The sequence below is a fragment of the Cheilinus undulatus genome, linkage group 24 (genome assembly GCF_018320785.1).
Source record: "Cheilinus undulatus linkage group 24, ASM1832078v1, whole genome shotgun sequence".
Taxonomy (NCBI): Eukaryota; Metazoa; Chordata; class Actinopteri; order Labriformes; family Labridae; genus Cheilinus; species Cheilinus undulatus.
The window spans coordinates 7,409,342-7,436,390 of record NC_054888.1 but is presented as its reverse complement, the minus strand read 5'-3'; the positions used below and the strand labels follow the sequence as shown (position 1 = coordinate 7,436,390).

The 27,049-nt window shown below is 39.0% G+C and overlaps 2 protein-coding genes across 2 annotated transcripts in view; one reads left to right on the top strand and one right to left on the bottom strand.

Moving 5' to 3' along the window:
- Positions 1-27,049, top strand: part of nhlh2 (nescient helix loop helix 2) — a 93,825-nt gene that overhangs the window by 9,619 nt on the left and 57,157 nt on the right. The gene's annotated exons all lie outside the window — the stretch shown is intronic.
- hpxb (hemopexin b) lies at positions 662-7,833 on the bottom strand. Its single transcript, XM_041781924.1, has 10 exons — positions 7,699-7,833; positions 7,159-7,184; positions 6,971-7,060; positions 4,901-5,058; positions 4,664-4,817; positions 4,158-4,370; positions 3,930-4,019; positions 1,993-2,123; positions 1,062-1,209; positions 662-947 (listed from the first exon to the last, which is right to left on the bottom strand). The coding sequence occupies exons 1-10, from the start codon at positions 7,761-7,763 to the stop codon at positions 721-723; spliced, it is 1,302 nt and encodes a 433-aa protein (XP_041637858.1). The 5' UTR covers positions 7,764-7,833; the 3' UTR covers positions 662-720.

Genomic DNA, 27,049 nt, shown 5'->3' with positions numbered 1-27,049 from the left:
TACTCAGCTCTGCTGCTCATTCCACAAATGCATAATCCTTACAAATGTGGCTTCATTTAAAAGGGTAATAAACAGGCTTTCCAACGGTATCAAATTTATTGCCAGGAAGCATTGTTATTACAAAGAAATAATGTACCAAACACAAATTGCCTTACTTTTTGTTTTAAGTTTATATACAGATTTTTGGCATTGTAATCATTTTTCAGCCTCTAAAAGGTTTTTCAATTTCAAAATAATAAGGGCCTCTTACTCCACTGGGGCCCTGGGTTTTTACCTTCACTTTTCCCACCACCACCATGTCCATGGTCTCATGAGCCCACCGACATTTCTGTTTGTTGACATCCTGTATTTTTCTGTTTTCTCATGCAGCTGTTTCATGTCCCACTTCCACACATACATTTGTACAGAAGGCCCTCTTATGGCCACACTGTGACATGACTTCATTCATTTTAATTATCATATACTAGTTTTAACCAGTTAAATTTCTGCAAACATGTAACCATGAAAATGGCTTTGAAACAAAGTTAAAGTGTTTATACTTATACCAAATACTCATAACTCTAGATGTAAAGTTTTACTTTTAACCAAATACAGCATCAAAGGGTTGCACTTTCATTCAAACCATCTGAATCATATGCATCGAAAGAAATAAAACCAGTGATTTGTTTCTTGAGTGGTTTATTTTCACCAGTTTTGCAGTGATTTTCATGTCTTGTTTGCCTAATTCTGACATCCACACATTTCTGGGGTTATAGCCATAGAATTAGGGGTAAAGGGATGACCCACATTCAGCATCAAAACATCAGGATATTTGAAAAAATTGGAGTCTGTGAACGTCACAACTCCATCTGAACCACAGTAAGCAGCATCGATGTTGGACGCTTTAATATTGGTGGAGGTCACAGTCCTGGGTGTGGAGGTTGGGTCGACATAAAGCATCCTGTCACCTGTTGGAAGAGGTGTGTAAAGATTGTTGTCTGTTGAGATTATTTTGACTTCCCGCCAAACTCAAGAGTGTTTATATTTCAACAGAAATAAACATGAGCAGACAGTGAACTGACCTTGAATGATGTGGACAGTGTGCCCATTGGGACAGATGAAGGCAGCGTCCACATGTCCTTCGATGTTGAGCTCTTCTTTCAGACTTTTAGGATAGCCATCAATCAGGGTGTAGTGAGCACTGCCTTTATAGATGTAGACCTGCTCATCCTGTAGGTGTTTGGGAGCACAGGAGATAACTTTTTACAGTCAAAAGTGTTTTTACATGCTTTTCAGTTTTCATATTGTGATGATAATTTTGGCTGTGTTCATGTACGTGGCATGAATTTTGGCATGAATCCAGCTCCTACAGTAAGTCTAAAATACACTGTTTACAAGGAAAAGTTACATTCAAGCTGTTAAGCCCAAAAAATGTACCATTGAAACCCATTCAAACTGAAATGTTTGATCTCACTTCCATGAAAGCATCATGCATGCATTTTATTCTATATGGGTGTCAATCTGGGCTTTTGCCTTGGAATTGATCATTTTTACTTCTCTCCACCAGATGGCGTCATTTTGACCATATTTGGCATATGGAGAAAAAGCATGATGATCATGCAAAAAATAATAATGCATAAAAGTAATTGTTGCTGCTAATCACTGAAATATCCCAGGCTGTCATAATTCCACAGTAAAAACTTACTTTGCATGTAGTATATTGAAAATAATTAATTTTTCTTTTTTTTTGTGGTGGCAAAACGACCAAAAAATGGCATTCAAAGGGTTAAAATATTTCAAAATGAATGAATATTTGATATTAATAGTTAGGTCAGTTATTGATGAAAAAGATTAGCTCAGTGAAAGTGGAATAAAATATTAATGTATAAAATTTTTGTAGCTACTGTATGAAAAGTGCATTTTTGGGTCTTAGCAGCTTGATTGTGACTAATATTAAAACAGTCCCTAAGGGTTAAAGCATGGCTGATTCTGATTGGTTACTTTAAGGTTTACCTTTATCATGTACATTTTGTCAGTGTAGGAAAACACAGCATCCACCCCATTGGTCATCTCTGGCCAGTTCCTGGTGATCGGGAAGGCGTGGAAGCCATCGCGCCTGGAGTCCAGACGCATGAAGATAGGACCTAATAAAATCAGACAGTCTTAAGCTCCTTTCACATTTAAAAAACAGATCAGCATCGAGATGTCAAGTTGCTAACAATCTGTGACGGTGGAAATTGTGTAATGTAGCTTTAAGACATAGGACGTTTTCAAATTTGCCTACTATACTAGCAGTGCGTACTGATTTTCCCAAAATGTAGTATGCAGTATGCCAAAAATACTCGGATGACTTACTGATTTGGGAAAATTTCACAGTATGCATTGGACTAGTCTGCTTTGCACAATGCAAAGCGCCGGGTCAGAGTTCGTAATAGCAGAGAGCAGCGGAACTTTCACTGGAGCGGCTGACGGTTACAAAACGTGCCAATTGCCTTTTATCTTTACCTTTTTAACATGTACTATAGCAAAATAAGTTGTAATAAGGTCACTGTTGTTTTTGTTTTGTCGCTACGGCTCGTAACATCCGGAAAGGTGCTGTCAAGTGTGTCCTTTCACTGCACTATACATGCTAAGCTAAAAACAACGGCTATAAAAATCCCAAAAAATCAAATAAAAACACTTCCCAGACTTTTTCTGTACGTAAATGGGTGGAAAGCACTGTAGCATTTTTTGCAGTTGACCAGGGTTTGACGTACTTCTGTATACCAGTAACCAGCTAAACCAGGCCAAGCATACTACACAATAACGTCTGACTGGCATTCATACTGCATACTACTGTCAAACACAGTACGCAGTGAGCAATACATACTGCATACTGCGTTGGGCAGGAGTATGCAGTAGGCCAATTCGAAAACAGCAGTACTGTATTGCTAGGATACCAAAATCACTAGAGGGCGCTTAGTTATCCTAATAGTCAGTTTGAGCAGTGCTCTGGCTATAGATAGCCAGATATGTATATTTCTGATGATATTAACATGTGCTATGTCATGTTTTGGCTGTAAATATCAATATATTTGGACTGTTAATTTTTGCCATATCTAACAAATTAGTGGTGTTTCAGGCACAACCAGCAGACCTATGTCATTTGAGGTCTTTTTCTCTTTATTTTTCCGAATTCTTTAAACTTTGGGGTGTATTTTAAGGCTTTAAGTATGGTTCTTTGTTGAACAGTCCAAAGGACTGAAGTTTTATGTCTGAGAAATATATTTACATATTGGTATCAATATCGGTATCAGGTGAAAGGAATCTGTAAATATCAGTACATTTGATTAAAGAAAAGGCAATTATCGTGCGTCCCTGTTTACTATATTCATGTTTGAATATATGAAATTGTTTTGGCTTTATGATAAAATTTCCTTGACACATTTGGGGGATATCTAAAGAAATTTTGGGTACTTTTTATTGTATTATTACAAAATTTATATTTAGGAATGTTTACAGAAATTTTAAGTAATTTCTTTGACATTTTAGGGATTTGTTATTGAATTTGGAAAGGGAAATGTCCAAGAAGTTCTTGACTTTTAGTGAAATTTTGCAGATGCTTGGCCCTAACAGGGAGTTAGGAGATTTGTGGACATCATTTTTGATCAAAACTCGCTCCTGTCCAAAGACAAGGCTGAGCTTTAAAGTTATCAGGTCCTCCTGGGCCCAAATATGTGTGAGAAACTAATAACACATTCCACGAAAAAGCCCAAGTCTCAGGAGGATATTCAGAAAGGTCAGATGGGTCATCACACACGCAGATGTTTGATTTTTGGCTTAAATACTGGAGAAACTAAAATTTGTAGTCTGAGTAAAACTGACAGGATGTGGTCTTAAAGTGAATGAAGTGCTGCACGTGTTAACAGAAATATTGCTTCTTTGACAGGTTTGATTTTGCTACACTTTACCTGAAAAGGCGTAGGTTTTGCCTGTATCATCAGAAGTGATGGCATCTAGTTTAATGTCACTGCATTTAATTCCAGAACCACTTCCATGACCTGCAGATAAAGACAGACAGAAACACGTTTATGAACAAGTTAACTCTCACAGCAGGTTTGTTTTATTTATTTCTCTCAGAGCTAAAGGAAGATATCCTGAGATCTCAGCCAAACTTTCTGTTTTTATCTGTAACTCACCAAAGTTGGGGCACCTCATGAAGTAGTTGCGGGCGTCTTTGGGGTAGCCGCTGCTCACCTCTCCTGATACCGGGTGAAATCTGGTGAAGTTGTGTCCATGGAAGCAGTAGTAGTGCTCCAGCCAGCGGAAAGCAGAGGTGCAGACAGGAAGGTGGGGCCATGACTTTGTCTTCATTGACTTTGTGGCTATATCGTAAACATGCACTTCATTTCCTGTGGGCAAAAATAGTTCCACTTATTCTCAGCCTAGAAAAGTCTGCCTTTATAATTTAGATGTGTTAAATTGAACTGAAAGGCATTTGTTTGTTAAACTTGCTGCTGATTTTCTCCACTAGGGGTCAGCATTGCCTAACAATAATGACAGAGCTCTGTTCTGTTTATATAATTTCTAAAAAGGAGGATTTACCTCTTTTACTCATTCTGCTTTCTTCATTAATACGATTAGACAATTTTATTTCAGTCCTGATTTAGTGAAAGCCACATTTTTGATTCAAATGCCAACACACCTTGAAAGAAGAGGACTGAATCAGTCATACACTCTCCTCTAGGACACTCCACTGCAGCATCCAGGTGAGAGGGGATGCCTGGGAAATCCTCCTGGATCTGTTTTGGGTACCCGTCCTCCAGAGTGTGGTTGTAATAGCTGAACACCTTATCATCCTGGGGATGACACCAGTTAAAAGGTTGGCGCTCTGCATGTGAAGTTCTCAGAGGATTCACATGAAAGGATTTGTGGCTCATACCAGGAAGAAATAGATGTGGTCGTGGTTGTCCGTGTTGTCGGGGTTGTGCATGCGGAAAGCGGCGTCGACATGGCCGATGTTGTGGTCGTCGTCCAGCTCCTTGAAGAGCTCGTTGGAGAGCTGAGCCGGGCCGTGGAAACCATTCCACAAGTGGCTGCCTGGAGGACAAGCACCAGAGACGTTTAACACACTGGAACAGAACTTTCTCTCCTCGGGAATTCATGAAATGAACTTTGAAGAATCTCACAAGAGGACATAGTAAACATCTCCTCCTATTTCGAGGCTTCAAAGTAGAGATTTGATCACAACTAACGATACGCTTTCATGACAGATGCACAGTTTCTGATTTAAAAACTGAGATTCTTCTTCAGTCTGCACAACTGCTAAAACAAGCAGGATCCTCTTCTTCAGCTATTGATAATGAACAAGAAAGGCCTAATCAGACAGCACCCTCTGCTGGTTAAAGAGAGTATAGCAATATATTTTTTGTGCAGTTTTTAAGATCATTCTGAATTCATCAGTTTCCTATGTGGGTTTGTTTTTAATAAGACAAAAATCTAAAGAGGTGCACGGTTTTTACTTAAACACATTTAAAAAAATAATTTTACACTTATCAGCACTCAACAGTGCTGGACTGTGAAAGACACTTTCCATATTTGTCTGTGCATTTATTCATTTATAACTTATTTGATCTATTAATCAAAATTATATTATTTTACTATTTTTTAATTTTATTTTATCTTTTTTAAATTATTATTTTTATTTTTATTTTTTTTAGGCCTTTTCATGCCTTTATTAGACAGAGGAGGACAGCGGATAGACTCAGAAACAGGGAAGAGAATGGGGAGAGACATGGTGGAAATGGTGCCACAGGCCGGACTTGAACCGCCCACGTACATGGTGCGCGCCTTAACCACTCGACTACCGGCGTGCCCCTAGAATTTCATTTCATCTTATATGCATATTACATAATTATATTATTATATATTTTATATTTTTTAACATTATTATATTTTATATTATTATATTTTAAATATATTCTATATTATTAGATATTTTAAATTTTTTATATTTTCATATATATTTTGTTTTAGATGTTTTAAGTATGGCTAGCTTTTATTTTAGTCACTAAATGTTTGATTTTAACTTCTAAATGTGAACTTATGGTTATAGAATTAGCACTTTAGTAAGAATACTTTATCAAAAATAGATTACTTTAAATTAATAAATAGATAACATACTTTTTTTTCCAAATAAAGTTACTCAGCAATCAAAAACTGATTTCTTTGGTTGCACTTAATAACAATGTGCCCTGTTTCTGGAGCTTATACTAAAGGCCAGGTTTACAGGGTGGTTTCCTGAGACATTCCTGAGAAAATGTAAAACACCCATGCTTTTTCCAACAAATGCGAGCAATAAATCATTCTGTATTAAAACCAACACACATTAGATGAAACTAGGGCTGAAGAATTGAAAAATATCCACTTGTAATGATTTTGACTCGTATTGCGAACTGGATAGGAGTTGTTGTATTGAAGGGAGTTATAATTTTTGTCATTCTCATATTTAATAAGAAAACATACAGAAAAGTAAAATTTTTGTAGGCTATTCTAAAACAAAAAGCCTGTGGATGATTGCATGATATGAAAGGCATAACATCTCTGCTGAAAAAAAGTTTTAAACTGGTATTTTGACACACATTTCAGGTAAAAGAAATATTGCACCAGGCTATATTGTGATGTAATCTAATTTTTAGTGGTGTCCTGCTGGAACAAATAATATAAGCATGTTTGTTGCATATAATTAAAATCCACCACTGATGTGGAATATCCAGCTAAAATGGCTTTTTTAGGATTCATACAGAGCAGCACTACACCTTCTTTAGAGCTGTCCAGTCCAAATGTTTCAAAGCAACTGCACACAGCCGTGTGGCCTCATGCCCTTATACGGGCATAGTAGGCGTGTTTTTTCTTTACTAGTTAGGAAGAGCATGCATGAGCTTACAGCTTAGCAGGACATTCATCAAGTTATGAACACAGATGTGAACAATTCAGTCATAAAAATCCACACCTTTAAAGAAGAAAGTGGTTCCCTTCTCATCAGGAGTGATGGCGTCAAACTCCAGACCTTCACAGCGATCAGGGAGAGCAGCACCAGCATCTTTAGAAACATGAACATAACAATTTGGTCATGATTGACTGAAATAAGAAATAAAACAATACATGAGCAGTGAAAGGCAGTATGTATTAAAAACTCACCTTCTACGACTGCCTCATGAGGATGTCTGTAAAATAAAAACAAGATTAGGCTCTACTTTATACTTCATTTCCAAAAATCCTTGAGTCATTATGATCAGGGGTCAGTCAGTGACACACCGCTGAGGTTAGAGGCTGACTGCACTCTTGTGTTTATTCAATTGATCCACATGGTGAACTTTGCTAGCGAGCAAATAAAGTTTTGAAACATCTATGTGACGTGCACATTGTCGTTGCACTGGTTTGAGTGTTAAAAGGAAAAAATGCAAGAAAATGCAGCCTTAGAAAGACCCAGATCTTTAAAGGAAGTCTGAGCAGGGTTTTAGTGTTGGGCTCTGTCGTATCAGGCATTGTCAATAAGCTCTGGATTTCTGAATAAATGCTACGTAAGGAAAAAAGAACTGAAAACTTCTTCCCTTCAGTTTTCCTGTTTCTTGCAGAGGTCATTTATGTTTAAATATTGCACAAAACTGTTAAAAACATCAGCCAACGAATGTGTCAGTTTTACCTGGAGTGACCTTATGAAGAAAACTTAATACTCACGCAGGTGCTCCATGGGTTAGGCTGAGTGCAAAGCACAGGAACAGGGTTCTGGTGAGCAGCTCCATGCTTCTGATGAAGTCCTTCAAAGTGGGGTCCGGCTGTGGCGGTGCAGGAGCTGACCCTGTGCTTTTAAACTGAAATGTGTGCGTGGGCAGCCACTCTAGGACACACTCCTTATGCACATGCTTGTTTGCATTTGCAAAGTGTTGGAATTTCTGCTCTTGCTAAATTGAATCTGTCATGATCAGAAATATAAAATGTGATGTCTTTGTTTTCTATCAGTCAATATTATGTGCAGTAAAGCTTTCTTTGGTTTTATTTGTATTTTGCACACAATTCCAATAAAGTTGTGTCAATATTTGGAAAAATCTACTTGGAAAGAATATGAAAGAAAACATTTATTCCCTCTTTGATGTGTTTTTCAAGTACACTGAGTCACTGCTTTGGTTAATATTTTACCAATTTCTAATGAGGACATGTTCCTCAAATTCAAGCCAATAAGTGCAACTTGTTCTTTTATACTAAGTTGTGAAAGGCTTTTCTGGAAATACCAATTATTTTGAGAACACGTGTGGATCAGATCAAAAAGGCCTGTGTGATATGGCCTAAATATTATGTCACGGTATTTTATCACAGTATCACAAAATAAAAGTGAACACATTTGAAAGCATATTTAGGGCTTACAACCTCCTTCCCTTCTCCCACTAAAACAAACCTTTAATGATGCTAAAGTCATGTCCGAGCATAAGAAGAAGATTTTGGTAAATCTGTGTTAAGTGAATCTGTAGTTTACGTTTCAGTCATCTTTTGCTGATGTGTCTATGATCTGCCATATTTTCTGATAAGGGCTTTCCCAATAAGAGTTATAATTGATTTGACTTAGTTGTAGCAGTACCGGTGAGTGTACGCTACTTTAGCAGCGCCTCCAACCTCATTTATCGCCACAGCTTGTGTCTTTGACTCATCATGGACTTAGAACGAGCAAATCCTCAATTTAAACACACCTTTAAACAGTTGTAATACGAGTCGCTGCAGCTCTGGGCTGAAGACAATGTAATTAATGGATCAGTGATACTTGTTGCATTGATTCTTGGGAGGTTTTTGTGCTACTCTGTTGAACAAAGTAGGTAAAAGCATGTTGTTGAATAAGGATGACTCTTGTGGTCCTTTTGGGAGTTTATACCGCCACCTGTTGGAGGTCCCAGCACACTACAGAGCTACTGGACCAAGGATGTCAAACTTAATCATAGCAGGGGCTGAAATCTGAAATTGGTTTCAACTTGAGGGCTGAGCAAGGTCCACATTAACCATAAACTGTCAACCTCATTTTCACCAGCAATGAATTATGGGGGAAAAACCTTAGCACTGATGATAAAGGGTTTTGAGATCGAAAAGGTCAAAAAGATCAGTTTAAAGGCTCAAAATCTGAAATAAAAATTCAAACTTATTAACTCAAAAGGTTCAAAACATGGCATTTAAAGTCAAAATAATGTTTTTAAAAGGCACATATATGAGGCAGAAAGTTGAAGTCATGATTCTTTTTTTTTTTTTTTAAGATTTATTTATTCTTTTTTTTCATGCCTTTATGTGATAGAGGAAGGACAGTGGATAGACTCGGAAACAGGGAAGAGAGTGGGGAGAGACGTGGTAAAGGGCCACAGGCCAGGACCCGGGCTGCCCGCGTACACAGGCAGCGCCGCAAACCACCCAACCATCTGCGCTCCCCTGAATTCATGATTCTTAACAGTCATAATATGAGATAAATTCAAAATACTCTGTTTAAAATTTCAAACAAGAGAAAAACATTTAAACTTTGAGATTTAAAGGTCAAAATATGACCTAAAAATTAAAATTGAGGCTCTCAAAGCTCAAATTATGAGATAAAAAATCAAAGTAAGGAGCTAAAAAGTTCAAAATGTGAGAAAAAAAATCAAAATCATGAGTTTTAAAGGTCAAATATTACTTAAAGAATTGAAATTGAGAATCTAAAAGGTCAAAAAAAATTGATAAAAAGTTGAAATTGTGAATTGAAAATGTCAACATGTGAAATGAAACATCAAAACCAAAACTTTGAATCGTAACTGTGAGATACAAAATAAAGAATATGAAATGAAAACATAAATGTATTTTACCACAGTCCTGACTTTTTTATCTGACTACTTTAACTTTTAACTTTTTTCTGATTTTATGATCTAACAAGGATATTTTAAATTTTCCTGGTTAAGTTTACATTTTTAAACTGGAGGAAATCTGCAGACCTCAAACCAGAGGGCCAGTTGAAATAAAAATATGATATGATCTGGTGGGCCAGATGTAACTGTACCACGGGTCGGATTTTGCTCCAGGGCCTTGAGTTTGACACCCCTGTACTACACTGACCAACCTCTAAACCAGCTACCATAACAAAACATATTATTTGTACCTGCCAATCTCACTTGTAATGCTTGGTATTTATAATACAACCCAAATAAATCCATAATAAGAACCAAACAATACAATGTCAGATTTAAGTTGGGGTTTAATGTTTATTTTCAAAGAAATCCCCCACAGAAAGACCATTATGCCCATCTCAAGCTAAAATCAAGCTAATCATTAAATTTCACAAATTTAGGTCTCAAATCTGTTTTGATTGTCAATTAAATTACTTTGAATAATAGTGAGTATCAATATCCATCATTATCAACACTGGCATCCATTAGGTAAACAGAATTATGAGCCTGCAATCATGGTTGTCCAATACATTCAAGGAAAATAAACATGCATTTTTATTTTTAACCTCTATTCTAATATGTTGAATACATTTGATGGTGGAAAACATGTCCGAACCCTCTACATATGTTTGCCTCTACCAACTACACAATGAAAAGAGAAAAAAATACTATCACTATTTAATCAAACATGGTCTTATCAGTTAAAGCAGATTGGAGGTAGAGTATGTATATTTAACTGAAAGTAAGTCACATCCTAGATTTCCAGTAGTGTCTGTCGTCTCCCATAAGAGTCAACCCTCCCAGTTCTCACTGCTATTAGCTTGCCTCAGTGGGTCACTTGTAGCGGTAGATCTTGACGCAGTGATTCATGCTGTCGGACACGACCATGTGACCATCAGGGACAAGTGCCAGACCTCTAGGGCTACTCAGGTTATCCGTCACCAGAGGCCAGCCAACTCCTTTGGATGGGTAGAGAAGAACACGATGGTGCTGCTTCCCCCAGTCGGCCACCAAGACATCCCCATCACTGTCGATACAGAGACCCCAAGGGCATGTCAAGACAGGCCCCAGGCCAGAGCACACCCCCAGGATTCGGATCGTATTCCATCCAGGCTCCAGGACTCGGATGCACGGCACGCGCCCAGTCTCATTTCCTCGTTCGGATACTGCCATGAGCCCAGTGGTGAGGCAGGCTGCCACCAGATAGGGTCTGTGATACCCCGTGACAACTGTGCGTTCCAATCTGGCGCCGGTTTTAGGGTCTAGCTTCAGGGAAGTCAAGGTGCCACGCTTGATATCTGCAACCAAAAACTCATCTTGACGAGTAACGGTCACCCCTCTGGGAGCATCGAGCTCTTCATTGGTGGAACCAATCATTGTGCCTCCAAAGGTTTGCAGGAGGCGACCGTGGCGGCTGAACACCAGCACAGCTCGCTCAGCAGCACAGGTCAGCGCAATGAGACCCTTTGAGTTTACAGCCACATCAAAGTAGTTGCAGATGCGGGAGGACCTTTCTGTTCCTGATGGAGAAACTTGTTGCACAACATTCTTCTGGAGATCAGTCACCTGGATGCGAGCATTCCCACAGTCCACTACAAATAGCTGACCTTTGAGGGTTGCATGGACACCGCTTGGTAAGTTGAAGTCAGTGCGGCCTGATCCTTGTTTTCCGAACTGTTTGACCAGATAAGCCGAGTCTAGAGCGGTTGAACCACCCTCCTCTTCCTGCTCCCTCAACATGAGGCCATCTCTCTCTTTCATGTCTTTGATATATTGCTGGGTGTCCTTGACTTGGTGGAACTTGTCTCCTTCGATTGCTGACATAGACAAAGACCGGCTTACTCGGTTCTCAGAACATGTCGTGGACCTTGCTTGTTGCTCATCAGGACTCATGGGATTAAGGTCAGAATCTGTGCCATTACCTTGGCCTTGTTCAAGAGTTGAAGGTTCAGTGACAAGGCGCATTCGGTTAACCTTCCTAATTCCTTTACCATCCCCCTCCTCCCCATTAATCAAAGGGCGAAGTTTACCTGAGAGGTCAGCTGTGGACATGGAGCGGCTGTGCTCTTGCTTGAGGGATCCATTACTTGGAGTATTCACAGTATAGGTGTAACAGGAATCCTCACTGTCCACCGGGGATGGAGGACTTCCACTGTCCACAGAGGATTCATTTGAGGTCTTTTTCTTGGATAGGCCAGGTTTGGTAAGCGAGCCTTTACGCCTTGTTTTTGGAGACATCGCCACTTTACAGCTCTTTTGATCAGTTTCTTCTGGAGGACAGGATGGTTCGTCACTTGAGACCAAGACAAGGGCCTTTTGCCTCCTCTTACCCTTCAGTGTGGAGCGCCTCTTTGTTCCATTTTGTCTCCCATCACATTCATCACCTTCAGATTCTCCTTGACTGGAGACTTGTGGGATTGCAAGGAAAAGGTCTTGCCCCTGTGTATCTGAACAGAGAGACTCAACTTCCTCATCTTGGGAAGACTCAGATACGCCACGATGTCTTTGAACTTGGGACTTGTGGGTGGGTGACTTGGGCTCATCCTCATTCTCAGTGGAGCTCGACAGTCGTAGTTTACGGATGACTCGCATGTTCCCGCTATTTCCCTTGTTGTTTTCATCTGGACTGTACCTCAGCCCAGATCTGTTTGGTTGGGGCTCCTTTCGGATTTCAAGAGGGGTTATGTTTGAAAATGTTGTATCCCCTGAGTGCAAGGCACATTTCTGTCCTTGGACACCACAGACACCAATAGGGTAGGTCATACCTTGCTCCTGAACATCCACTTCCCCCAAGCTGAAGTTCTTGGAACCAGAGTTTGGTGTAAAGCTGACCCTTTTCAGAGTTAGAGAGATCTCCCAAGGTTGAGTGAGCTCCGCCACTCCTCTTTGAAGCTGATTTTTGTTGGACCCACCAGCAGTGCTACCCCATCTTTGTATCTGCTCCTTCAGTTGCCCCATTTTTCTAAGCTGCTGATCAACAAGTGACTGGACCACTCGTGCCGCTGCATTATTCTCCCTCTTCACCTGACTGAGGTGCCGTTGGGCTTCTCTGTGGTCCTGCTCAACCTTCTCAAGGAGGCGACGCTCCTCTCTCTGAGCTTCGATCACGGCGTTGTCCAACTCCCGGTTCACTTCCTCCACTTCGGCTTGCTGTCGCTCCCTGAGGCTCTGCAGCTCTCGTTCTCCTTGCTCCAGGTTGGTGAGAGCCTGAGCCACCCAGGGAGGTGGCGAAGTAAGGGATACAGGAGCAAAGAGTGACTCCCGTGAGAAGGACAGGGGAGGCAGGGAGGTCACATCTCTTTGTTTTGGTGTGCTGTGTGTCAGAAGAGCTGTGAACCCAAGAAGGGCTCTTCTTTCTGAATGAGATCGCACCAACATGTTTGAAGGATTCTTTCTTTATTTCTTGTGTAGCACTAATCTGTAAAGACAAAGAACACAAAAAAGGAAAACAATCAACCTTTGTTGGTATAGTGCTGGTTCATAACCAGTGATCTCAAGACACCTTCCAAAGAGGTCAGGTATTTTCCCTCCAAAACAGAAGTCCTGAAATGTTTTGCAGACTCACTCTTCAGCCCTCTGGGAGATCTATTTGACCTACCTGTTGACTCGGGTGTTTCAAAGAAACTCTCTGAGGTTCTGTTTACATTCCTGCCCCTGTTTTAGAACTGGGACACAGGTTCCCTTTCATTGCAACTTTATCTGTCCAACACAATATTCAGTTTCTCACGAGACTCCAAAGTGCTCTCAGGTATCCACTGTCCTGTTTTCCTTGAGGTCAGGGTTGTAGTCAGATTTCAGCGATTTTGGCAGCAGCTGATCACAACAACAATAACTGTCCTGCACTGGACGCTTGTCCATGCTTTTCTTTCAAGCATTTGTAACAAACACCTCTTCAAGGTGGATTATGTTTGACTGTACAAAAACAAGGAAAGTTTTTTTTTTTTTTGTCAGTTTTGAACAACCATATTTTTCAAGCGACACACATTGAAGTCATTATTGCTCATCTACAGCAATTGAAGGTTCATAAGAGCACAGAGGCCTCCATAATTCTCAAATGGAAAAAGTTTGGCATAACCAAAACTCTTCTAAGAGTTTGCTGTCCTGCCAAAATGGCAGAGTGGCTAAATCATCATTGTAAAACGCATGAAAACCCACTAGGAGTAAGTATTCCCCAAGCCTCACGATATGATACGTATCATGATACATGTTGATTTGGATTCTTAAACAAGATGTAATAAACATGTCTTACACTAAATTTATTACAGCAGTTTGTAGCTTTATTGTAGGGGGTAATAGAAGAGGTGTAGTTTAAAGGTTTTTACACTTTAATTAAGGTAAATTCAGACCCTCAAAGATCCAAGGCTTGATTCAAAGGAAGCAAAATGACTTGTTTGAAGTTGTATAACTGACCTGGAGGCAAGGCCACCCACAATGGGGGATAAAGGGGAGAGCTTTCCAGGCCTAGCTAAAGGAGGGGGGGGGTAGAGGTCAGCAAAATCATGATATATTGTAAGATTAAGCAGTGATAACCACATTTGATTTTTTTTTTTTTAAAGCTGAACAACAACCGCTCATTTAAAACACAAACAATTATAGGTATGTATATAGCCTTCCTCAGAATATAAACCTCAATTCTAAAAGGAGAAAAAAATGGTTAAAAGTGGCAAAAATGGGTTAAAAATTACAAAAACAAGCAGGAAAAAAAAGTGAATAGGGAGTTACAAGTGGAAAAATGGGTTAACTGGTAAAATTGGCAGAGGAAGTGGTGGAAATAATTGAAAAAGTGGCAAAAATAGTATTACCACAGGCAAAAAGGGCAGAAAAATTGGTGAAAAAGGGTCAAAAAGTGGCAAAAATAGGTTTAAAGTCACAAAAGTATGGCTTAACACGCAAAAATGGGTCAAATGTGGCAGATGTGACAGAAAAAGTGGTGAAAGGATGTTTAAAAATGGCAAAAACAGGTAAACAAAAGTCCAAAAATGGGTCTGTTGCAGCAGAAATGGCAGAAAAAGTGGTGAAAGAACATTTAAAAATGGGAAAAATGGGTAAACAGAGGCAAAAATTGGTCAAAAGTGGCAGAAATGGCAGAACTAGTGGTGAAAGGGGGTTAAAAAGTGGCAAAAAAAAATAGATTCAAAGTGGCAAAATGGGTTACCAAAGGACTCACAAAGTTGTAAAATGGCTTAAATGCAGCAAAATGGGTGAAATAGGATTAAAAGGGGCAGAGGGGAATGCCATTGCCGGTGTTACTGATGGATCACCCTGGGAAACTGCTCTTCTGTTGCTGTACCTCAGTCCTGCTTACTTAAAAGTAACCAGGATTATTTTCTCCTCTCAGCTGCACATTCTACATTACCTGGAACTTTTCTCTCACCCCCACCACCCTATTGTGGCCCCACTAGACATTTCCTAATCTATTAAAGATGCACTCCTCTGCTTCTCCGTTGCATACCTTTTGTTATGAATTAAGGTTTCTATTAAATGAAACTTAATTTCATGTGGTATAAACAGTAAACAGATTGCACTATTAAGTTCTTTTTAAGCACACCTAGACCTGAGTGATTATTAGAGTTTGCAAAAGGACCTTTATTATGCATGCTCATTAAAAATCATTGGCTTGCTAGTAATAGTGGTGCATTTCTTCATGCAACTGAACAGTTTAATCAGCATTTAAAGTTTTATTAGGCCTTTTAACATCACTAAGAGGGCATGTTATGCCAAGTTGAGCCTAATGGGCTCCACTGTCACTCACTGAGAAGCCTCAGCAGTCTCAGATAGTCGCTTCCGAAAGCAGCACAGACCCTCATTGTCACTTCTGGTGGAAACAGCAGCTCTTATCTGCCCGGGGCATTGAAACCGAACCTCGTCTTTCACCAACAACACGAGGTATGCCAGAGTCTGCCAGGAGAGGGGTCAGCTCTGTCTTCATGACCGTGCAGAATAGATCATATTCTGACAACTGTGTGAAGCAGCGTGTGTATTTTAGCGGTATAGACCTAGTTAGAGAGGCTTTGACCTCCCTGGAGCCAAACAACAAGGTGAAGATGAAAGGCAGAGGTGTCAGTTTACCTCTGCATGATTACAATAAGGTCCCTCTGGAAACATGCGACCTGAGAGCATCGGTGGATAAAATCTGTTTCCCATGTTTTAAAAAGATGTCAAAGATGTAATCTGGGGGCGACATTTGTTCTGGATCTGCAGCATGGTTGGAATTCAGCTTTAAAGTGAATGTAAAGGGCGAATTACTCTTAGAAAGGCATGAAAAACATCATCCTGATGTCAAACTTGATTAGAAAGAAAGGTAAGAATTGATGAATCTGTCTGAAAGAGCTGAAATGTGCACAACGTGTCAGAAACAAATCCCTGTCACTCTCCAGGACTCAGGCCACTGACTCGTCTCATGTTCCCCCACTTTAATGTTGAATGAGAGGAACTAGTTGCTAAGTTACCGGACGGCCTTCGCAGAGGTGCTGAGACTATAGAAGAAATGATACCATTCATAATTGAGAAGATTATGCAGGATGTTCAGGAGCATTCCAGCGAATCGAAACCAAACAAAGGAGCCATTCAGTGCAAGTTAACGGAGCAGAAAGCTCACAGGTAAAGGACTCTTTGAAATGTCAAATGAAACGTTCTTCTGGTAGTTACTGAAAGAAATCTGTTGGCAGCAAAATACCCCAAAGACAGTTACATTTACATTCATAATGCATACTCAAGAGGGTTTTTTATTTAGGATGCACAATAAAAGAAAAATGTGACAAAAGAGCAGGAAATAATGTAAAAGATGCCCTACCTGGATTCCAGGTGTGTGCTTCTTCTTCTGCAGCTCTGTCCTCTCTGTCCTGCACCTCTGAGTTTGTCCTCCTCCGCCTCTCTGTCCCTCCCCCCTCCTCCATCCCTCCTCTCTCTCTTTTTTAACGCGCTCTGAATATAGGTGTTTGTCGTATTCGTCTGCACACAGTGGTTTCTTTATTTCTGCAAAATAAGAAAAAAATGTATATAGTGTGAAATTCTATAGAAGTTGAAGAGTTTGATATGAAATGTGAAATGGTACTGAGATTTTAGTGGAATATAGAGTCTGGTGTTATCGCTGATATGGATTTAGGATCCTGAGGTCTGCTGACGTGGTTTAGTCCAACTCAGTTTTAATACTCATCTCTGTTCAAGTATGGAAAAAGTGAAATTATTTATATAATGACAAACTTGATGATACTATACAAAATAACACAATATGGTATGATACAGTACACCAGGGGTTCTCACAGTTAAGCTGTGATATCCATATTCAACCTGAGAAAATAACCTTATTGAAGAAAAATATCCTCTTATAATCATTTGTGTAGTAAATAGTATGTAAGTATGTAAATCCCCTTTTGTTATAAAAGGGTTCAAATTGGGTTCAAAATTGCTGCAATGGGTTAATAATGGCCAAAAAGGGTGGAAACGGTGGTGAAATTGGATTTTAAAAGTAGCTGAAATGGGTTAGAAGTGGCAAAAATTAGACAAAAATGGCAAAAAAAAAAAGGCAGAAATTGGTAAAAGTGGCAAAAGGGAGTAAAAAAGTGGCTGAAATGGCTTTAAATTGGCAAAAATATGTGGAAATTTGCCGAAATGGGATGAAAAATAATTAAAAATCTGGCAAAAAAGGTTAACTGAGACAGAAAAGATAGGCAGATAGGCAGAAATTGGTTAAACTAGCAAAAATGGGCAAATAAAATGGTGAAATGGGGTTAAAAATGGGAAGAAATGGGCGTAAAACTTGGTAAAAAGGTTGTTACTAGAGGCAATCATGTGTCAACAGAAGCATCAATAAAGTTAAGTAGCAAGAATTGGTTTAGAAGTGGCAAAAACAGGCAGAAAAACAGTGATGGAAAGAGTTTAAAACTGACAAAAATAGTTGTTAGATGGCAAAAATGTTTTAAAATTGGTGGGAAAAAATGATGAAAAGGGTTAAAATTGGACAAAATTGGTGTAAAGTAGCAACAGTGTAATTTTAAAAATATTCTTAGTTTTATAGGGCATCTGGAGACCCCCTTTCAGTGTCTTGCGACCCCAAAGGGGGTCTCGACCCCAAGGTTGAGAACCACTGCAGTACGATATAATATGACAAGATTGGACACCCTACAAAACTAGACATCAAGACTACATCTACATCAGCTGATTTTAAATATTTTCCATGAGTTAAAAAATCTATGTTTCTGTTTCCAATTAACCAACCAATTAAAATCAGAATTATGCTGGGAATTTGCCTCGAATTAACCCTTGTCATGTTTTTGATAAATGTGTTTATTTGCAATTTATTAACTACAAAACCTGTATTTAATTGATTTTCTTCATTGATTAACAGCTCTACAATGATGAAATAGGAAATTCCACTTGTAAACAACAGATGAAAAAACATAAATAAGATACTGTATATTAGGGCTGGGCAATTAATTGCAAATTAGATTGAATTGCAATATGGCCTGCTGCAATTTTCAAATCAGAAACTGTAAAAATACCAGTATAATGCAATTTTGTTTTGCAGCAGCAGAGATTTTATGTTCTACACATTATGCAAGCATTCAAGAGTCTTTAGGGATTTTTTTAAAAAGTCCTTTTCTTATTTAAGTATATTTCTTTTTTAATCAAAATGAAAATAATGTAAAAATCCCCTTCAGTATGGCAATTGATATCAAATTTGCAATTAGAGCAAAAAAATTGCAGTGATTTTTTTTAATGTTTATCCCCATTTTTTAATCTAATACAGTGCAGGTTATAATATAAAATGAATTATTGCTTGTGTTCATTAGACAACATATAAGATGAGGAACCTAAAAATAACTGCATATTAAGTTGCAAAATTGGGGAAAAAATTGCAATTTGATCATTTTTGCAAATTGTTCACCCCTACTGTATATTGCATAGTACATCTCCACAGCATGATGCTGCCACCACTGTGCTTCACAGTGGTGATGGAGTGTTTGGTTTCTTGTCTGAAGGCCAGAAAGCTCCATTTTGGTCTCATTAGACTAAAGAACTTTTTTCCACTTGACCATGGAGTCTCCCACGTGTGATTTAATCTGAGTTTACTTAAACATAAAGATTTGACTGGTGAAGAACCCAGGCAACAGTTGTTGTCTGCAAAGTCTCTTCCATCTCAGCTGCTGAAGCTTGGAACTCCTTCAGAGTAGTCATTGGTGTCTTGGTGGCCTCTCTCACAAGTCGTCTTCTTGCACGCTCACTCAGTTTGTAAGGTCTGATCTAGGCAGATTTACACACCTGACATATTCATTTATTGATGATGGATTTAACTGAACTCTGGGGATGTTCAGTGCCTTGGATTTTTTTTTACTGACTTGTACTTTTCAATAACCTTTTCTCTGAATTGCTTGGAGTGTTCTTTTGTCTTCATCGTGTAATGGTAGCAATGAATACTGATTGATCAGTGACTGGACCTTCCAGACACATTCACTGCACTCAGGTGATCCCTATTTCACTAACTGTGAGACTGCTAGCCCCAACTGGCTGGACATCTGTTGAATCAAGTCAGCACTTTAAAGGGGGTGAATATTTATGAATCATTTTTTTTAAATTACTTTTTTTATTTAATTGACAAAACATTGAAGAAATGTGTTTTCTCTTTGACATTACAGTGGGTTTTTTCCTGTCGAAGAAGCCAAATTATATTGACCATGATTGATTTATAAAATCAATAAAAGGGGAAAACATCAAAGGGGGTTGAATACTTTTATAAGTGTTGTTTTTGGTGCACACTTACTTATTATTTTAAATTAGTCCTGCTGAAGTTTGACTTATTGAAATTGTGATAGACATCTGTTTCATGTCCACTGACTTTCCACCATTAGACCACTAGATGGCAGCAAATACAAAGCTGCTGCGCTTCAATGATGCGCTTCACTAATGAGTATAATCTCAAATCAATGTACCTTAGATGACGGGGCAAATTAACATTAATGATGCATTATAGGTAGGCAAATTGACTCACTTATAGCTGGTATTCATAAAGGATCACACACTAAGGCTGGGTTTAACAGAGCAACAACTAGTAAAAAAAAAAATCACTCTAAGGTTTCTGTTGCATTTGGTTAAACCAGCAACTAGGAAAAGTTTATTTAATGTAGTATTGCATGTTTTACCCCTCTTTTCTAAGCGTGCATTCTCCACTCACACTGATATAACAAATGCAGAAAGCATGCCAAAACATCAGGATGGAAATGATTTAAAATCAGTATTATGGCACAAATAAGCCGGTTTTCTCTTGATGAGAGTGAAGCCATTAGAAAAGAAAAACCAAAAGCTAAAAGCCAAATCTCCAGAGCTGTTTTTGGACTTTTGACCCATTTGATTGTCTGACTTTATTGACCTTGATAGAAAAAATACTTGTAAATAGGATTAAGAGATCCCGTTGGGAGACTTATATCGCACTCTTCCATTAGTGTGTGTCTGAAAGGGTGAATGTGACAGGTAGTCTGAGAGCACCACGACACGTAAGATCACTAGAAAAAGCTCCGTCTGAAAAGGATGTTCACTATTTAAATGTGAAAAAAATCAAGTCAAAATTGGGCCTCTCTTTAGTGAAAGAAAAACAGTGGATGCAGTTTTGCAAGTAACATTTATTCGCAGCTATACAATGTGATAAATTAATCATTTATAATCAGTAAAAGTTAAAAAATAAGGAGAAAGGACCTGAATGAAACGCTGGAATCAGGTTATAGCGTCTTTTCAAATTAAAAACCACGTCTGACAAAGAAAGCTCAACATGACAAAGTCCACGGGTTCTTTCTTTAGGACTTAGGCAGTTTTTAATAAGAAACAGGACCACAGTGATACGGTTTCTTATGTACAGTGCGAAATGGATCAGTAAGCAGGGATAGCTCTGTTAAAGCTGTTCTAAGTGTTATCTGTAGCTGCTGCAGTGTGTTAGAGCTGCCTGGTTACACTATCCATCTCTTTCCTCCGGCAGTAGCATTGTCAGTAAATGAGGTTTACTTCCAGACTCTTATATCCTGTAAAAATCTTGCTATTTTAGTTTTAATATTCAGGGAAAAAGGTGTAAAATTAAAATGAATAATAAAGTTTTTTTGCATGAACTACTGACGAGCTCTGCTTCTTAGCTTTATTAAATATGTCATTCCCCCTCAACCAGACAGGTAGCTAAATGAGTGAAATGAAAGTAAAAGTAAAATCTGTTAGAATAAAACATTTTTATTGTGAAATGAAGGCCAAAAAGAAAAGATTTCAAACATTCAGGACTGACTTGAAAGAAAAGATCTCCTTCTTTGAACCTCGTTTTGGGCCCATCCAGGAGCAGCTGGTTGTAGACCTTAGTGCTCTGGCTGGAGTGTGAGCACTTTAGTGAGGCAGAGTCAACCCATGAACCACGTTAGAGGCTAAAAAAACATCTTAGAAGCAGTCCTGGGCTTCTGTTCTGAAGCTACGTCATAAAATATCCTGTAGATCCATGTAGCTCTATGCACACAACTCAACTACACCTCCTCAGAAATTTAACTACATGTTGAAATGACCCTGTGATTGGTTTGCAGTTCAGTCACCATTTTATTACTAAATAGATCTTTAGTTTTACTTGGAAGAGACGGCTCTGCTCTAAAGATGCTCCCTGGGTAAGTCAAGCAACATGCTATACAGGGAGAGCATGGCTAGAAACCCCCAGAGACATTTATGACAATGTGTAAAAAGTACAACAAGATTAGTTCAAAAGCCTTTCACCTATAGTAGCATGAATCTGAATATGAGGGTGCTACAAGCTCTATGCTATAAAGGAGAAGGCTGGGGTGGAGGAGGTTAAGCTTTGCCAGCGTGGTGCATCAGAGCTGAACTCATGACAGACTTCCTTTTCTTAGAGGATCTAAGCAGACATGTCATGATTCATCCAACTTTCACTTGATGTCACACACCCATTGAACCGGCCCCTGGCAGGTGAAAAAGACTTCCTCCTGTTGGACAAGAAAGAGAAGTTAACAGTCTTTGTTGTCACCTATGTTTTTTTCGCCAGCTTTCTTCTTTATTTAAATTAAATTAGAGTTATTATTCATCTAAACGTGCTGACTGGTGAGAAAAGCCTGCGCTATACTTCAGAACCCTGTCCGAGAAACAACAGATTAACTCTTTCAGACGTTAAACGCTCCTTTACCGACCAGTACAGCAGCATCAAATATCGCGTTAACCTGAGCAGAGTATAACTTGTGTTTCTTTATTTGCCACTTTCATCAATTCTGTGCACTTTTTGCACAATTTGCCTCTTTTCATCAGTTTTTGCTACTTTTTAACCACTTTTCACCACGTTTTTTACCCATTTTGCCTCTGTCAATCTATTTTACGTCTCTTTTTTCCTTGTGTTACCTCTATTAACCCATTTTTACCACTATTAACTCCTTTTCAACATTTTTTATGCCAATTTTTGTAGATTTTAATGGCATTTCACTCTTGTTAGGCTCTTTTTTGCCACTCCAAACTCTTTGGAACCACGTTTTCTGCCTGTTTTTACGATTTTTACAACATTTTATGCAAATTTATGCCTATTTTTTTGCTTCTATCAACCCATTTGTGCCACTTTGAACACATTTTTACCCCTATTTACCCATTTTTCTTATCTGTTTTTTTTTTTTCTTTAAGAAAAGGGGTTGAAATTTTGAAGGCTATGCTCTATGGCATAAATAGTAAAATAGTTTTTTTGCTTAGTAAAAGAGGGTGTTTTGCAGGTAAAATAAAATAGAATATCATATAATAGCACCGGTATCAGAAAAAACCTAAACTATACCCAACCCTACAAAATAGTGCTGAACAGTACTGTTCCTGCCATGCTATAGTGGAAAACAGTTCAACATTGTAAACATCAGATTAAAGAGAATTAGTCATTAAGAACAGGTTCATTGGTTTCTAGTGGCAGTTGCATTTGAGACTCAGCGTTTGACCCAGATTGTAGGACTGTAGTTATTTTTTATGATTTGCTTTCAATAGTGGAGTCTTCCTCAGTCGTCTTCCTCTAAGTCTACTTTGGCTGAAACAGCGATGGATGGTGCTTTCTGACACTGATGTATCTTGGGACTTCACCTCTACACTCTTTGGAAGTTGGTCTGGGTGCTTGGAGAGGGCCCTGTAGTTCCCAATGTGGAGTGTGAGCACACCTTTGGGGGGGGGGGGGTGTTGAGACTATAAAGTTGTATATTTACAAGAAAACACTCAGAATTTCTGAGTTTAAAAAGTCGTAAAATAAGACAAGTTTATAAAGTCTTAAATTTTGAAAGTAGAAACTGAAATATTAAAAGTTTTTAAAGTTATACATTTACAACATTGAGGCAAAAAAATCAAATCATTGGGTCATGCACATTTACAATTGTTAAAGTAAAAAAATTCTAGTTTTATTCTCATAAATTAACATTTTTTTTAAACCTGAGAATTTTGATTTTTTTCTTGAAAATTAGCAGACCCTCTGTATCATTTAGAATTCTGTTTAGAGTGGTCCTACTATGGTGTCATAGTAACCATAATGATAAACAGATTTAACATACACTATATTGCCAAAAGTGTTCACTCACCTGCCTTGATTTGCATATGAACTTAAGTGACATCCCATTCTTAATCCATAGGGTTTACTATGACATCGGTCCACTCTTTGAAGCTATAACAGCTTCAACTCTTCTGGGAAGGCTTTCCACAAGTTTTAGGAGTGTGTTTATGGGAATTTTTGTCCATTCTTCCAGAAGCACATTTGTGAGGTCACACACTGATGTTGGACGAGAAGGCCTGGCTCTCAGTCTCCGCTCTAATTCATCCCAGAGGTGTTCTGTTGGGTTGAGGTCAGGACTCTGTGCAGGTCAGTCAAGTTCATCCACATCAAACTCTCTCATCCATGTCTTTATGGACCTTGCTTTGTTCACTGGTGCACAGTCATGTTGGAACAGGAAGGGGCCATCCCCAAACTGTTCCCACAAAGTTGGGAGCGTGGAATTGTCCAAAATTTCTTGATATGCTGGAGCATTCAGAGTTCCTTTCACTGGAACTAAGGGGCCAAGCCCAGCTCCTGAGAAACAAGCCCACACCATAATCCCCCCTCCACCAAACTTTACACTTGGCACAATGCAGTCAGACAAGTAGCATTCTCCTGGCAACCGCCAAACCCAGACTCGTCCATCAGATTGCCAGATGGAGAAGCATGATTCGTCACTCCAGAGAATGCGTCTCCACTGCTCTATAGCCCAGTGGCGGCGTGCTTTACACCACTGCATCCGACGCCTTGCATTGCACTTGATGATGTATGGCTTGGATGCAGCTGCTCAGCCATGGAAACCCATTCCATGAAGCTCTCTACCACTGTTCTTGAGCTAATCTGAAGGCCACATGAAGTTTGGAGGTCTGTAGCGAGTGACTCTGCAGAAAGTTGGCCGCCTCTACGTACTATGCACCTCTGAATCCGCTGACACTGCTCCGTCATTTTACGTGGCCTACCACTTGGTGGCTGAGTTGTTGTCATTCCCAATCGCTTCCACTTTGTTATAATACCACTGACAGTTGACTGTGGAATATTTAGGAGCCAGGAAATTTCACGACTGGACTTGTTGCACAGGTGGCATCCTATCACAGTACCACACTGGAATTCACTGAGCTCCTGAGAGCGAGCCATTCTTTCACAAATGTTTGTAGAAACAGTCTGCATGCCAAGGTGCTTGATTTTATACACCTGTGGCCATGGAAGTGATTGGAACACCTGATTTCAATTATTTGGATGGGTGAGTGAATACTTTTGGCAATATAGTGTAGCTCTCAGGATATTGTGTTGGGATTTTGTCAATGACAACAATTAATATTGACGTGTGCTTTTCCAGGTGAGTCCTTAGGAGGGCGAAGCTTTTCTTAGATACGAGTCTGGGGCTCTGAGGAAAAAAGGTTTGGAGCCACTGTTACAGCCGTTACCTTTAACATACTTGTCCATCATTTTCTTTCTGGGACAACTGTCTCCTTAGCTTTCTGTGCTCCATGTTCAGTGTGGGACACACCATGATACCAAACAGCACAGTGTCTACTGTTCCCCTTTTAAATAGGCAGACTGACTGATTACAAGTTTGAAAACACCTGTGATGCTAATTACAGGACACACCTTAGTTTAACGCCCCTATGGTCACATTATTTTACATCTTTTCTTGGGATACCATCAGTTTTGTCCAAGCCAGTTTCATTATTTTTCTAAAACTGCATTTTAGCCTAGTTTTAGTCATCTTGATGAAAACTTAACTGCCTTTTTGTCAGTTCTAATCATCAAATATCTATTTTTGGTGAATCTTAGTCTAGTCCAGTGATACAGCCCCTGGAGCAAACTGGTATTTCTGTGATTTGGCATGGTAAAAACACAAACTTATCATTGTTATCTTGAATAAAGCTGCAGATTTTTGCATCAATTTTCCACATAAGGCTCTTTGAGAGTGCAGTTTCCTCCTCTGAGAATCTTCACTGAAAATCTGTTTCCTGCGTGTATTTTTGGCCAATCACTACACAGCAAAGTATCTAGGTAAAATATCCCAATTGCCCCCTTGTGGCAGGCTGCAGTATAGGTAATGGGGACTGAGCTGATTGTTAAAGGTTTAATGTTCCATTAATTTGGAAAAGAACTGATGTTTTTAAATGAATATGTTAATTAGACAGAATATATTGATTTTATTTCAGTCCATTTTAATGCCCGCCCCCCACAGCGTCTGTTAGGGAAAAAGGGGGGCTGTTGTCAAAATGGAGTTGATGACCTGTGGTCAAGTCTTTCTCTTGGAAAAAAGGTAGTCAGTGAACATTTTAGTCATAGTTATAGTCAGCAAAAATAACACTGGCCACTAACTTTATTGCCCACATGTGTAGATTCCAAATTCTGGTTATTGATCACATGAACTACTGATAAACATTATTGGTATCAGGCCTGAAAATCCAACTAAATTAGTTGACCCCTTATAGAAAGTATCAGCAAAAAATCCAATATCATTCATCCCTATTTGTCAGCTTTCCATTTATGTCACTTATAACTCACTTTTTGTCACTTCTCACCCATTTTTGCTACTTTCTGACCCCCTTTCCACTTTCTGTCCCCATCCTCACCCCTTTTCACCAATTTTTGTTGCTTTTTGACCTCCTTTAACTTATGTTTTATTGCTACTTCAAGCTGTTTTTGCTTCACCGCTTAGCTAGATTGTGGCTCTTGCAAAGGTATTTTTCAACAATTTGGCTTAGGGTAAAATAACACTGCTGTGAACAATGTCTCCACCATCTTTAGCACAATCTCACACACCTTCAGCCTTTAGACTTAGGAGGCTACTCTGTCAGTAAGGCAGTGTTCAATTTTCTTTCAACTATTTTCAACTATTTTCATGCTTTTTTAAGCCATATCAATGCTTTTTCAGCCATTGAATGCCATTTTCAGCTACTTTTAGGCTATATACAGCTATTTTCAGCTGTTTTTAGGCTACTTTCAGCTATTTTTAGGCTTTTTTCAGCTATTTTTTTTTTATCCTTTTTTAGCTATTTAATGCCATTTTCAGCTCCTTTTATGCCATTTTATGCTATTTTCAGGCTACTTTCAGCTATTCTTAAGCTAATTTTCAGCTACTGTTAGGGTACTTCCAGCTATTTTTGGCTATTTCAGCTATTTTTGGCTATTTTCAGCTCTTTTTAGGCTATTTTCAGCTTTTTAAAATCCTTTTTTAGCTATTGAATGCCATTTTCAGTTACTTTTATGCCATTTTATACTATTTTTATGCTATTTTCAGCTATTTTTGTGCTTTTGGCTATTTTCAGCTGTTCTTCCACAATCCAGCTCTCAGCATCCCCACGCAACTTGAGCTGAAATTGCAGTTTTGAGCTAATCTTTAAATGTGAACTTTTGCTTCTGTCCTCTCTTCTTCAGCGACTGCAGCCAGAGTAGACGGCGCCCCCTACTGGTTTGGAACAGTGCGCTTTATTTTTGCCTCATCAAATTAAACTGTTCACTATTTTATCAGATTTTAACGATATTGTGGGTATCATTACATCCCTGGATGTAACACCTCACCCATTACCCTCAGAAAGACGCACACACCCTAACACACACAGCGCCGCGGCCCCCGGTCACAGATGGGTCCAGAGCCATCAGAGTCACTGGATGT